Source organism: Apodemus sylvaticus, chromosome 7, assembly GCF_947179515.1.
Source record: "Apodemus sylvaticus chromosome 7, mApoSyl1.1, whole genome shotgun sequence".
Taxonomy (NCBI): domain Eukaryota; kingdom Metazoa; phylum Chordata; class Mammalia; order Rodentia; family Muridae; genus Apodemus; species Apodemus sylvaticus.
Window position 1 is genome coordinate 58,369,338 of NC_067478.1, and position 14,547 is coordinate 58,383,884.

A 14,547-nucleotide genomic window follows, 5' to 3' on the forward strand; every position below is an offset into this window, starting at 1 on the left:
TTGTAACTTTAGCCACTATCAAGTATACAATCTGTTACTGGCTGGTTTTGATCACTTTTGGAATATAGCTGACCGCTAGGCTGAAGAGAGACTGAGTGGGACTGATGCAGGGAGAAGAGTGACTCAACTAAAGAAGATGACTTTAACTTGAATCAGTCAGGCAGTAGTAGTGAACTAGTGACTAAAATCAGCTACTCAGGAGAACCAGTTCAAATCTTACCTGGGTTACAGAGAAAATAACTACTAAATACCAGCACGGAAATGTGTCTTTCCAAAGCTTGCTGCTACTTTAACATGGTATTTATAGCCCATGATGAAAATCTTCCCCAGGCTTAAACCCTTTAAATATATCAAGTACAAAAGGAACATTTTTCTAAAGACTAGGAGTAAAACCAAAACCAAAACAGCACAGAGCAAGAGCAGCTCTTTTCACTCTGCGTTACCATGCAGGGCCCATCGAGCAACAGGGAAGTTAACAGAAGGGCTCAGAAGATGCAGCAGGGGTAGAGCTCAACTGCAGAGCACTTGCCTAGCATCCATAGCGCCTGGAGTTTAATACCCAATACTGAAAAAGAGATAAAGACAAAAACGTTGCCAACCCAAATTCCTTTATCTCCAAACACAGACAATACTACTAAAGGTGTTCCCATGTAATAATGTTTCCTGATAATAGCAAAATAAACAAGCATTTAACCTGGAGTTCAGAGTAAAAAGCTTCTTATCTGAGGTCAGTGGAAAATGACAACTACTGGTGAAGGGAAGTTTCTAGATAACCCAAGTTTTTCCATGTGTCACATATCTTTCCACTTGAATTACTACAATTTTTCTCCAAGGCTTAACATCTTGATTGGGGAGGCTACAATGATGCAATAATCCTAAGGCTATTTTACTGCAGCATTGTAACTACATTAAATCACTCCACTCTGCAACTTTGTCAAGTAAGTTATCCTACTCTTCCACTACTTTATTTCATCTACACAGAAAAACCTATCAGCAGCAGTTTGCTTTTTTGCCCTTTGTTATAGACTTCAGAAATCTGAACTTCTATAAAGTACACAATAAATGCACACAGTACTTAACACTTAAAAGGCCCAGAGGAAATTCTGAACATACACACACACACACACACACACACACACACACACACACACACACACGATGGTAAGATGGCACTTGATACCAAGCCTGAAAACTAAGTTCAAACACTTTGCCCCACAGGATACAGCACTTTCCTAGCATGTGCAAGGAGGCCTGAGGTTCAATCAAAGTACTGCAAAACATCATGAAAATAAGTAACAAAGTCAACCATGCACACCTGTAAGCCTAGCTACTTATCCTACAGATGGTGGATTAATAACATCACTTTTGGACCAAACAGCAACATTACTTAACAAATATTTTTTCTTTATCTATATCCAACAAAAAAGTTGATAACAATCTTACGAATGGGAAAAATTAACAAAAATATTAACATAATAAATCTTTCTACTTATAGGAAACTTAATTATAATACATGAAAGGGAAGACAAAGGACAAACTAAAGCTGGTACATCTCTAATGCCTCAAGAGAATTAGCTGCAATCAAGGTATTTCGAATACTTTCACTTACATTAATTTCAAAATTTGACACTGTAGTTATTCAGTTACTTTTCTCACTGCTGCAGCCTGGCAGTGTAGTCTACCACAGACAAGAAAATGTGGTGCAGGACCGTCAGGCCACTAGTCACAAGTCATCCATCGTCTGCAAGCAGAGATGGGGCCTGATGCTCAGCCTCCTTTCTGGTTTTTTCCCTTCCAACCAGCTGAGGATCCAATCCACAGAACCGTAGCACCCACATTCTGGTGTTCCCTCCACAGCTAAACCTCTCTGGAAACACCCTCACAGGCATCCCCAGAGTTGTGTCTCCTAAGTGATTCCAAATTCAGTTAAGATGACAATTAAGGTCAACTATGTGACTCCAAAATCTTTCTTTTCAAACCATCAACTGTACCTCAAGAAACATCCATGACCAATGTTCTTTATGCTGCTATATATTCACTCTGATCTTGAAATATTACACCTACAAAAGTGCCCTCTCGTAGAACAAAAATAGCCTCCTAAGAACTATGTCCTATATTTCAGCAGTTCTGCAAAGTACTTTAATGCACTTAGACACACCATTTCTACACTATAACTTCAAACTGAAACCAGGATCTATTTCTTCACTAGAAACCCCCCTCAAATCATCTAGAATCAACTATCTACATCTCACAGTTACAAGATAACGGAGTATATCTATAATTAAAAACATATTTCAACACACCCATTTAAAAAAGTAAGCTAGACTCCTAAAAATAAAATAATAAGGATAGCTGGATCAGAAGTGAAGCTAAGTAACCCTTTCACAATTACAAACTAAATCAATCACACAGGGCACAAAATATGAATGACTAAAATCCACTGACTATTCTATTTCTACCATTCACTTAAGAAGTGAAGTTTTAAAATTCCAAAATGGATAGATGGATGGATAGATAGAAAGACAGAATATATATATATAACATATATATATAACATATATATATAACTGATATCAGAGATTTTTCATATACTTTCAAATAAATAGCACCAGTACAGATGGAAATCTGTATAAAAGACTTTCAACCTACCTACATTATTATCCCACACAGATGCAAGAAATTCCAGCCACAATTTCCACTGCTGCTGTACCTATATCTAACATTTCACTCTGTCTTAGTCAGGGTTTCTATTCCTGCACAAACATCATGACCAAGAAACAAGTTGGGGAGGAAAGGGTTTGTTGAGCTTACACTTCCACATTGCAGTTCATCACTAAAGGAAGTCAGGACTGGAACTCAAGCAGGGTTGGAAGCAGGAGCTGATGCAGAGGCCATGGAGGGATGTTTCTTACTGGCTTGCTTCCCCTGGCTTGCTCAGCCTGCTCTCTTATAGAACCCAAGAACACCAACCCAGGGATGGCACCACACACAAGGGGCCCTCCCCACTTGATTACTAATTGAGAAAATGCCCCACAGCTGGATTTCATGGAGGCACTTCCCCAACTGAAGCTCCTTTCTCTGTGATAACTCCAGCCTGTGTCAAGTTGACACACAAAACCAGCCAGTACACACTCTAAACCCATACCCATGGCCTTGCTTTCCAACCATGTCACACTTGGCTGTCAATCACTATTTTGTAGCTTATTCTACACATGAAGAAAAAAAATCTTGGATTGCGAAGAGATTTGTACTATTATATTGGAAAAATCAGATTTTATAGGTCACCAGGGAAATTAAATATCTTGACTAAAATAAAGTTAAAATTTGTAAGTACAAAGGACTAATTTCCTAACCAATTTGTAAGTACAAATGACTACCTACCTCCAAGGCTAGGTTCTGGATTAAAGTACCTAATCCTTATTATTGTTCACTTGGAATTCTGATAATATGCTGTATTAGTTGGAAGGTATACTCTCTAATGTACTGCAAGAATATTCCACTTTAACAAAAATCATCATGACATTTAGCTTTATATAATGAAGCTATTTCCATAACACCTGTAGACAGACAGCAATTCAAAGGCTGTTTCACTAGACTACAACCTTGCTAAATGAAAATGCCTATGCAACATGAACTCTCAAATCTACTCCACTCACCAAGCAATGTTGTTCTGTGGGTTTTTAAACTTTAATATTGTGCATATGATGTGTACATGTATATAGAGTATGGGAATGCAGGTACATATTAATATGCCATGGTAGATATTGGAGGACAACTTTTAGGAGTTGGGTATCTTCTTTTACTGTGGATTCAAGACAAAGCTTATTGGGCTTTTTTTTTTTAATCTGCTGAGCCATTTCACCAGCACTAATTCTGACATTTTAATAAAACATTTATTATAAATCTTGATGTGAGGTAGGCTTTGTACTAGGTCCTAAAACATATAAACTAAGAATAAAGTCAGGGATGAGTAGAGAGCTTAGCTGACACATAGTGTTAGCCACATTAACACAAAAACCCCAGAACACATGTGAAAAGCTTGTAAGCTTAGTGCTGGGGAGGCAGAGACAAGCAAATCCCTGGCTGGACATTCAACCTAGCCCACTCAGTAAATCCCAAGCCCCAGTGAGGTTTTATACATACATACATACATACATACATACATACATACATACATACTCACTCATGCACTTTCCAAACCTAGATTTTACATATGACAGAAAACACTCAATAGTTATCTCAGTCTGACTTATTTGCTTAACATGACAACCTCCAGTTCTACCCATTTTCTTGCAAATTTGGTTATTCTTTACAGATGAACTAAACTGCATTGTGTATAAATAATACAGTCCTTTATCCATTCATCTGTTAATGGTCTTCTAGGTTGATATATGCTGTTATTCCAAAAACTCAAAAGTTCAAGTGACTATGTGTCTTTAATCTAATTGGGAACAATTTCCCAATTAATCTAATAGAGTACCAAACATAGTCTGAAATCCTAGAGGCTAATTCCAACAAGATAAATCAGTAACAAAAATGAAAACTAAACAGATAGTTCAAAGATGGATTAGCAGTTTAAAGTACAAGTTGCTCTTACAGAGGACTTGGACTAGTTCCTAATACCTATCAGGTGGCTCACAACCATCTATAACTCCAGTCCCAGGAGATCTAATACCCTTTCACAAGCACCAGATATATACATGGTATATGCATGCATACATATACGTGCGTGCGCACACACGCACACACACATACACATATACAGGCAAAACACTCATAAATATCAAATAAAATCACTTTGTAAAAATGTATTCGTGTACCTTCAAACTAATCACTCCCCTCTATTCCAAATTTATAGACTCCTATCATCCAACTCTCTAGAACAATATTTCCCAAATCACCAGCCACAGAGAAATGAAGAGCAATGCAAACTCTTAAGCAGTCCCCTGGAAGAAGCATGATAGTACTAAGTCCCAGACTGTGATAATCACTCCCACCTTCTATCTAGAATCAAAATCTCAAGACAATTTCAACTTAAACAACTTAGATCCTCATTACAGAGGATCTCCATTGTAAAAGTTCCTGGCTCCCCACTCCCCGAAAGTCCCATAAGGGGAAATCATTTGAAATGTAAATAAAAAATATAGCGAATAAAAAAAAAAAAAAGTTCCTAAGCTCTCATTTCAACATGTAAGCCTTCAGCACATTTTGTTAGCCTAACATAAAACATTTGCCAAGTTTTACCAATGCTTTTTCATGTGTATATCTGTCTGTGTGTGCATATGAGTGTGTGAGTGTGTGTGTGTGTTGGGGGGTAATATATGTGACTGTCAGAGAACAACTTAGGGAACTGGTCACTCCTCTACCATGTAAGTCCCAGGGATCCAACTCAGGTTGTACCTTTACCTGCTTGAGCCAGCTTGACAGCCCTCACTACTTTTAAAATCTTTTTTGTAGCCAGGCGGTGGTGGCACACGCCTTTAATCCCAGCACTTGGGAGGCAGAGGCAGTAAGATTTCTGAGTTTGAGGCCAGCCTGGTCTACAGAATGAGTTCCAGGACAGCCAGGGCTACACAGAGAAACCCTGTCTTGAAAAAACAAAAAAACAAAAAACCAAAAAAACAAAAAAAAAAAAAAATGTTTTTTGTAGAATAACTACTCTAACCTGAAACTAAGCACACAATTCATCAAACAGCTAACTTATTCCTTATTGTATCACATCCCAGTCATTCAATATGGAAACCAACTACATTCCATAATATTCCACCTCACAGTAATGGCCCAGAATAGGAATAACACAAGTCCAGGTCCTTATGACCCAGTTAGCACCTCTCCTCACTGCCATTTAAACCTCAAAGATCAGATTATTTTCTAGTGTTTGAAGCAGTAAATTCACAATTTGCATATAACCAGATGTACCAGACAATCTAAATCCAAAGAAATTAATTCCAACATTTTAAATTAACAAAATCAAAAACAACTGTGTCTCCTCAAACCTAATTTCTAAATTCATGCATCATCATTCTTTACCTCACAAACTGTGCCAGTTAGCCAGGTGACATTTTCACCAAATTTCACTTCACTTGTAACTACAATATATAATTGGAACTGTATGCTTACATCCTGGCATTTCCTCTACTCTGATTAGTGTTTTTTTTTTTTTTTTTTTTTTACTTTTCTTCTCACTCAAACTGCGGCATCAAACTCCAACCAATTAAAGATACCCAACAATCTCTGGGTCTCATTGGACACTTTGCTCATTATTTAGCTAGAACTAAATAGGTTCAGGATGAATTCTTTCTGTAGCAAAGGGAAAGCACATTATCTGGAACTGTTCTCAGATGCATTTCTGCAATCTACCTAGATCAGAACTATGCCCACAAGTACTAATTCAAGGCAGTCTCACTGTTGGAGAATAACTAGAGATCTAACTAGTAGAAATTATTGTAGCTTTTCCACTTTCATTGTCATTGCTTCATTGTCCCTAATGTAAAAATTGACAATCAGGATAGGGACGGAGGATGGGGAAATGGCTCTGTGAGAAAGAGCTAGTCCAAACATTGGGACCTGAACTTAAATGCCCAGCAGACACATATAAATCTGAGGACTGATGTTCATACCTGTAATTCCTCTATTAGTGGGTACAGACAGGCTCCTGGTACAAATCCAGGAGCTCTCTGGCCAGCCTGCTTAGCTAAAAAAGCAAATTTCTACTTCAGTGAGAGACCCTAGTCTAGCAAATAAGGTGGAACATAACACAGGAAGGCACCCGAGATCCTTCTCTAGCCTCTTCAAAGTGCTTATACAAACATAATTACATGCATACATCACATATATTAAATAAATAAATAAATAGCCTTTTTAAAAAGACTGAAATCTGGGTTAGTTAGAATTACCACTGCTAGGCTATATTTCAGAACACGCCAACTCTGTACGCGTATGGTCTGAGTACAACTTAAAAGAGTCAGTTCTTTCCTTCCATTGTGTGTATTCTGAGGATCTGATTCAAGTTCAACTTTTTAGAATTTCATGGGAGAAGTATTAGCAAGTATTAAATAAATTAACTCTTCCTTAAACAACAACAAAATTTTAAACAACCTTAAGGATCTATCTACCCAACCTTGTCACATGGAGTTGCCTATGTGAAAAACAGACAAAATATAAATCATTTCCTGCTATTTGAAGTCTCTGCCTCCGTGATTCTGAGCTTGGGGCTCTGACTTGAAAATACCATGTACTTCTCCATCTACAGGCTTTCATACTTTATAATTTATCTCCCCAATTAATAAGCACATGGCCTATCACTGAAAGGCATTAGTTGAGGTGACCAATAAGTACGTATGTCCTGCTCTCCAACAGTCACCACACATGCAAACTATTATTATTGGGATTCACACAGATTTAAGTTACACCATTGCAAAAATACAGGCCCTCATGATGGCATATACCTGTAAATCCCACAGCTACAGTCCTAAAAGCTCACTTGAGTCTAGGAGTTTTTAAACCATCTTAAGCAACTCAGTGATTATGCCCTGCCTGTATCAACAAAAAGAAAAAACAAAACCCCCACCAACATCAGCAAACATTATAATTAAAACACAGAGCTGAGGAGATATCTCAGGGGTAGAGCATTAATAATGACCTGGGTTTAGTCTCCAACACCAAAGAGAGAAAAAGAGTGGGGGTGGGGAGTTAACTTTACCTGGGCTACTATAATCCTAGCTACTCAAACTACTAAAAAAGAAAGAATACAAGTTTAAGGCTTCTCTGGTCTACAAACAGAGTTCAAGGCCACACTGGTCAACTTAGTGAGACCTTGTCTCAAAATTAATCATAAAGAAGGGCCAGTGAAAGCCTAACAATCTGATTTCAGTTCCCAGAACCCACCAAGTAGGAGAACTTCTAAAAGGTAAGTGTGCTGTGGCATGTGCATGCAAACAAATATGTACACACAATGTAAATAAATAATTTTTTTTTATTTGAAAAAAAATGGGTAAAATGGGAAAATAGAAATGCAACTTTAAAACAAAGCAAAAAATCAAAATTAGAATAACAGTGTTACTACAGCACAGCTCTTACGGTAAATAAATAAAACAAATATGGAGCGTCTACCATCTAGCTTTTACTGTGTTTCCTTTAAGTAGAGAAAATGAACTTTCTCAATTCACAGTTTATATTGCTACAGGGAATATTACAATAAACATTACTACAATAAACATTTAAAAGTATGTGTTTCCTATCAATTAGTTTAAAGCTACAATATTCACCATTCAGACTCAGGACATTATCTATAACTAACCAAATGAGCATAGCTTTGCTAAGCCTTCCAGGTTATTCATGGGTTTTCTCTCTGTTCTATCCTCCTCTCTTTAATTAACACATTAGTACCATATCTCAATAGTTCAGAAACTAACAAAGTGACCTCAGCAGTAAACTCTATAAAGCCAAACATACATCTATAAGATAAAACTTCTAAACGTCATCCACTTTATCCCACAGAAGAATCAGAACTTCCACTTTATAGGCAAGTGTTAAGTATGTTTATTCAGTTTTCTCACAGGGAGAAGTTAGAAACTAGTTTAAGTTGACAACCTGGCTAGGTATGATGGCACACAACTCTAATACCAACACTTCAGGGGCAGAGGCAGGAGCATAAGAACTCCAGGCCAACACAAACTATGTGGTGATTCAAGGCCAGCATGGGCTTCATGGTAAGATCATGCCTGACTCCCATTCCCCACCCCCTAAAAATAACATCCTCAAATTTCACAAGAAAACCAGAAAACCTAAATGCATTATCTAAATAGAAAGCTATTATCTAGGGGCTGAAGAGATGGCCTAGTGATTCAGAGCACTGGCTCCTCTTCCAGAGAATTCAGGTTTGATTCCCAGCACCAACATGATAGATCACAACTGTGTGTAACTCCAGTTCTAGAGGAATCTACCAAGCACATATGTGGTACATAGACATACATGTAACCTTTAAAAAAAAAAGAGAGAGAGATTCAATTTTTTTTAAAAGCAGAAAGTTGTTGGTTTGTTGGTTTGTTTGTATTCTTTGAGACAATGTACCATTATGTAGCTCTGGCTGTCCAGAAACTCATTATGTGACCAGGTTGGCCTCAGACTCAAAATTCCACCTGTCTCTGCCTCCTAGGTGCTGGGATTAAAGACATATGTCACCACCAGCAGAAATAAAGATTTTATATCATCGGACATGGTAGAATTCACCTGCAATGCCAACACTAGGTAAACTGAGGCAGGAAACTATATATCTGAGGACAGTGTGGGCCACAGACTGAGACCCCCATTTGGAAAAGAAGAAAAGAAAAACAAAACTTAAAGACAGGTATGGAGGTACATAGAAGTGGATTAAAAATGTTAACCTTTGAAATTTCTCTTGTTTGAGGTAAGTTAGGCCCTATTGGGACAGACCTGTAATCCCAGTACTCAGAAGAATATCAAGCTCCTGGCCAGCCTAGGATTTAGTGAGGAGGACACCCTGTCTAAAATAAATAAATACATACATACATACATACATACATACATACATAATAAAAAAAATGAGGGGAAGGGAAAACCAGAAATGTAGTTCCATAGTAGAATACTTGCCCAGAATTTGGGAGCCCTCAGATCTAATCCCCACCACCCAAAATAAACCAAAAAGCCACTGACTTGTGTTTAGATACTTCACCACTTAACAGATATTAGAAAAATTATCCCTTTAAGCTAACATTTAATTTTCATACATGTTTACAGGAGAAAGTCCTAAACACTATTAGATCAATGGTAAACTTCAGAGAAATGTCCTTTGCACTCCTCTATCCAACCCTTTAGGTTAAAGTCCTTAGGAAAAAGAGATCCAATAATATACAATATGTGAAGGTCTGGAACAAGTTTTTTAAAGCACATTAGAAACAAAGGAGTGCCTGCCATGCCCAGTCCCCTCAACCCTGCCAACAGAGGTCCTGAACACTGACACAAGAGACACACTGCTAATGCTGCAGATGATTTGAAATTGGCCTTGCTTAGGTGACAGAGTGTACTGGAATCTCAAACTCTAGGTGAAAAGATAAAAAGTCAAAGTTCCTTTGAGTCGAAAACAAAAAGACCTTCTCTTCCCATACTCCTACTTGCTGGCAGAAGTTGGAAAAACAAAACTGAATGAACAGTTAAAGCTTAAGCCTTGATATTTTAAATTCTTTGGGCTAATTATCCGAAAAGTTTGTTTCTGTAGAATGTGTATCATACAAAGCATTTACACCCAATTTTTAAATTAAAACACACACACAAGGTTCATTACATGGATGACTTCTTTAAGCCAAACATTACAGGATTGATTTGTTGCTATAACTAATACCTTCTGAATTCTTAAGTACACAAAATAATTTTTCTTTTTTTTTTCTTTGGGGGGGGGGGGTCAAGACATAGTTTCTGGAACTCACTCTGTAGCCCAGGCTGACCTTGAACTCAGTGATCTGTCTGTCTCTGCTTCCCAAGTACTGTGATCAAAGGTGTGCTTCCCATAAAATAATTTTTCAAAAGAATAACCTTAATGTTTACATTTTCTATGTGTAAAAGTAACAGCCCTGCATAAAGGCCTTCACCTATAGTTCCAGTTACTAGGAAGGCAGGAGTTAGAGCTAGAAACACACACACACACACACACACACACACACACACACACACAGAGAGAGAGAGAGACACATAAAAATTGTTTAGATAATCAAGATAGTGGCAGTAAGTTCCTAACATGTCTTCAAATAACTTTATTTTTTTTTATTATTGTGTGTAATATACATGTGTGAGTACCAGCACAAGGAACCATGGTGTGCATGTGAAGGTCAAAGACAATTTTCAAGAGTTGGTTCTCTCCTTCAACCAAGGGATGGGGAATAGAATTCAGATAGTCAGGCTTTCAAAGCAAGTGCTCCCACCTACTGAGCCATTTTGCTAGGCAACAAGTAGCTTTTTAGAAGCATTTTGTACATATGTTTGAATACTTCCATACAGACACTTCATAAACTCTAAAACTATCATGGTATCTTTCTACAAATACAACATTGGGCAGGACATCCACTAATATAGAAGGGAAAACTAGAACATTTGTTTTAGTGTTTAAGCATTTCATTGCCTCCTCCTAGCTTCCCACCCCTAAAAGTACCCAAAGAAAAACATTCACACACAACAGTGATTAACAAACAGGCAAGATGAAAGCAACCAACAGAGTTTAGTTTTGCCTGAACATGGTTTATACCATAAAGTTACCTGTACTTCTACAGCCTACCCTAACCATACAACCATTCAACTTTCCAATGCACTAAAGCTAATAACTACTAAGCTTGAACGCACAGTAGCCTACAAAGCATTATAAAAATGTACAGACTTAGCTATATGTGGTTCAGATCAGATAAAAAACAGCATACAGTGTAAGTTACAAATGTAAGAGGATTTTTTTTTTTTTTTTTTTTTTTTTTTTTTGCCTTTAACAGAGAAGTTAAGTCCAAAGGCTTGAGTGGCCTTGCTAGGCAACTGCCACCGGGCTACATTCCACAGTTTCCAATTATAAATATACCTACACACTCAAGTATTACAAACTTGACATAATGCTTAAGTGAAAACTTTTGATTTTTTTTTAAAGTTTTTAACAGAAGCACAACAAAAACTGGCCTTTGAATCATTACTTAGTGCAGAAAGAGACTCCAAAGATCTGAATAAAAATCTTCACCCACAATGATTATGCTGTTAATTAACTTTTTCTCCCAAACAACAGGCTACATTGGTTTTAGTTTTACTTAATAAAAGGCATTTTATATCACTACTTATCAAAGTGTATCATGTCTAACTTAGTTTTTATTACCTCATAAAGAGCAGTGTCTAATTCCTGACCATAATCACAAAAAGTGAAAACAGCCAGCCAGGGGTATAAGCCATGTTACCGAAATACAAATGTTAAATAAAGAGGCTCTTTACAAACAGTCTGCAATCTGGTTCTTTAAAAAACAAAACAAAAAATTAAGCATCTATTAGTGGCTGTCATCTAAAATGTGTACTTAGTAAATGAATAGTACACAAGACAACAGAAACTGAGTATACAAAACCAACTTCAGAGTAAGCAGAAAGTCAGACAAAAATAGGCTGGGCCCTGAAGTTTAACAATGAAACAAAGGGATGAACACAGACAATACGCTACAGAAAACACTAGGATATTTTCTAAAGTATCAAATTAGGCTGCTGACAACTATCCAAAGCACCCCTGGAAGTTTTGGGGGATTTATTTTGGTTTTATTTCCAAGTCAATGCTTTTAAGCTAAGCTCTATCCTGATACTTGTGCGGCAAATCAGCTTACCTAAGGTACTTTCTCATAGGAACAAAATAATCGTGCAACCTGTCCTAGGAAACACTGGGAATGAAATACCGCTGTCTCTCAAACCCAAAGCATCAGGAAACTTTAAGCAACTGTGAACTTCAATTGGCAGGGGGAGGGAGCACAGCCCTGACAACCCTCGGACTACCGCGGTACGTTGGCTCCACCTGAGAGTTTAAGAAAACTCTGCAAGTTGGTTCGCCCAGGAATGGTCGGTCTTGCTACTCTATTGACTCAAGTCAAAAAGACAGATGGATCGAAGAGCATCCTCAAACGGCTTGCCCTTCTTTCTCCTCAGTCAACTAAAGTCTTGCCCCAGGGAGACAGAAGACAGACAGACAGACAGACAGACAGACAACACACACACACACACACACACAACCTCCGGCGCGCTGGCTACAAACACTCCGAAAAGAGCACGCAGCGGAGGGAAGGCGCTCGGGTGGGACACGCACACCGGCGCCCGACGCCCGGCCCCGGTCCGCTCCAGATCGCCCGCTAGCTCGCTCGCTCGCTCGCCTGCAGAACAATGCTCGCGCCGCGCTGCCAACCTCGCAAGTTGTTGCGAGTCTGCGCGGTCCCGGGGCTCGGACCCTGGCAGGGCTGAGGTGGCTGCGGAGTGCGCGAGGGCGGCTGGCCTGGGCTCCGCAGCTCCCGGGAAAGCGGTGCGAGAAGCTGGGCAGGCAGGGCCGCCGGGCCGTGGGGGCGGGGAAGGCCTGGCCCGGGGCTCCGCAGCCAGCTCGGGCCGCCGCCGGCGGGAGCTCGGTCCGGGCGCGCGAGGGACAATAGCGCGCGAGGAGCGCCACTCGGGGTCGGCTAAGGCGAGCAGAGAGAGCTGACAGAAGCTGAGGAGACCTGACACGCGCGGCCCGGCTCCGCGACGCTGCGCTCGGCCCGACCGCCGCTCCGCCGCGCCCGGGGTCGTGTCTCACCTCCCAGCCCCGCCGCCCAGGAGAGGAGCAGAATTAACACTGTCGGCAACACCATCTTCCGCGGCCGCCGCCTCCTCACGGGTTAACCGCGGTGCATCGATCCTGAGGGAGCCGCGACCGGCGCTGGGTCCCGACGAGCCTCCCGGGCAGAGGCACCGGCGAAGCGCCTCCCTCTCGCTCCACTTCAGGGGCCCAGCCGCGCGCCCCACTCCGCCAAAACAGGGCCCTCCCTCCCCCTCGGCCTCTTCCTTCCTCCCTTCCCCGCTTCCCTGCCCTCGCTCTTTGCCTGCTCTCAGCCCCTTCCCTGAGCCGCGGCCCTCCGCCTCCTTTCTCGCCACGTGACGCGACGGCACCCAATGCATTCGCGAGGCCGCACCCCTGCCTCCCGCCCCGCCCTGCTCCCCAAGCGCCCCGGGATAATGCGCATGCGTGCCGAGGCGAGCGCCGGGGCCACTAGGCCCCGCCGCTGCTTCCTGTCCGCCGCCGGAGAGCGGGGATTGGCCTTGGAGGGCGGGGCCACTAGGGGCTCCGCCCACCGCCCCGGGCGGGAGCGCTCCCTCGCCGGTGAAAGTGCTACCTGGTTCTTCCAGCTGTTGAGGACTGTCGCTGGAGCTCACACCCTTCCCCGAAGCTGTCAAGGAAGGCATTCGGCCTCTTAGCTTCCAGAAATGAGAGGTTCTCCTTGCTTCTCTATCTGCCTCTCTAGAAGCTCCGCAGCTGCCAAGTAAACAAAAGCAATCCCAGCAAGCCCTGATTTTAGCTGCGATACAGTTCTGATGGGGATATACAGGGAAAGATCCAACAGGAAGAAGAGATACCCAAAGGGGTAGTTTCCTGAACCACTAACAAATGTATATCACTTACTAGGCCTTGGCCATGATGAAAAGCTGGTGGTCCTTAGTCTCCAGCTCAGAAAATGCTCTTTTGTTAGTCTGTTTCCCTCATACCGCCTTCATGTCAACTTCTACAAAACCGGTATTTGGCTTCTCATTTTACTCACTTTCATTCTTTATACGTGGATTCAAGAACTACAACTTTAGGGGTCATGGGGGGAGAGATTTGCAAGGGTGGCACTGGGAGGAGAGGAGAGGGGCTGCTATCGGGATGTAAAGCGAATAAATAAGTGAAAAAAATTACAACTTCATCATACTTAGCTCTGCTTAGGTTGACTCAAAGAATGTGAGTTTATATTATTGATAATAAGAATAAATTGCAAACCTTTTACTTCTGCCCTATATATTTTCTAC

The 14,547-nt window shown here is 40.7% G+C and overlaps 1 protein-coding gene across 2 annotated transcripts in view; it reads right to left on the reverse strand.

Annotated features, from left to right (window-relative positions):
- The window catches only part of Adam10 (ADAM metallopeptidase domain 10), a 116,448-nt gene extending 102,771 nt beyond the window's left edge, over positions 1 to 13,677 (reverse strand). The window contains exon 1 of one of the 2 annotated variants that reach the window (XM_052187869.1): positions 13,301 to 13,677. In XM_052187869.1, coding sequence (XP_052043829.1) covers positions 13,301 to 13,662 — 362 coding nt within the window. In that variant the 5' untranslated portion in view covers positions 13,663 to 13,677. The remainder of the gene's footprint in view (positions 1 to 13,300) is intronic. The other variant, XM_052187870.1, reaches the window with a different exon arrangement.
- Between the last annotated feature and the right edge of the window lie 870 nt (positions 13,678 to 14,547).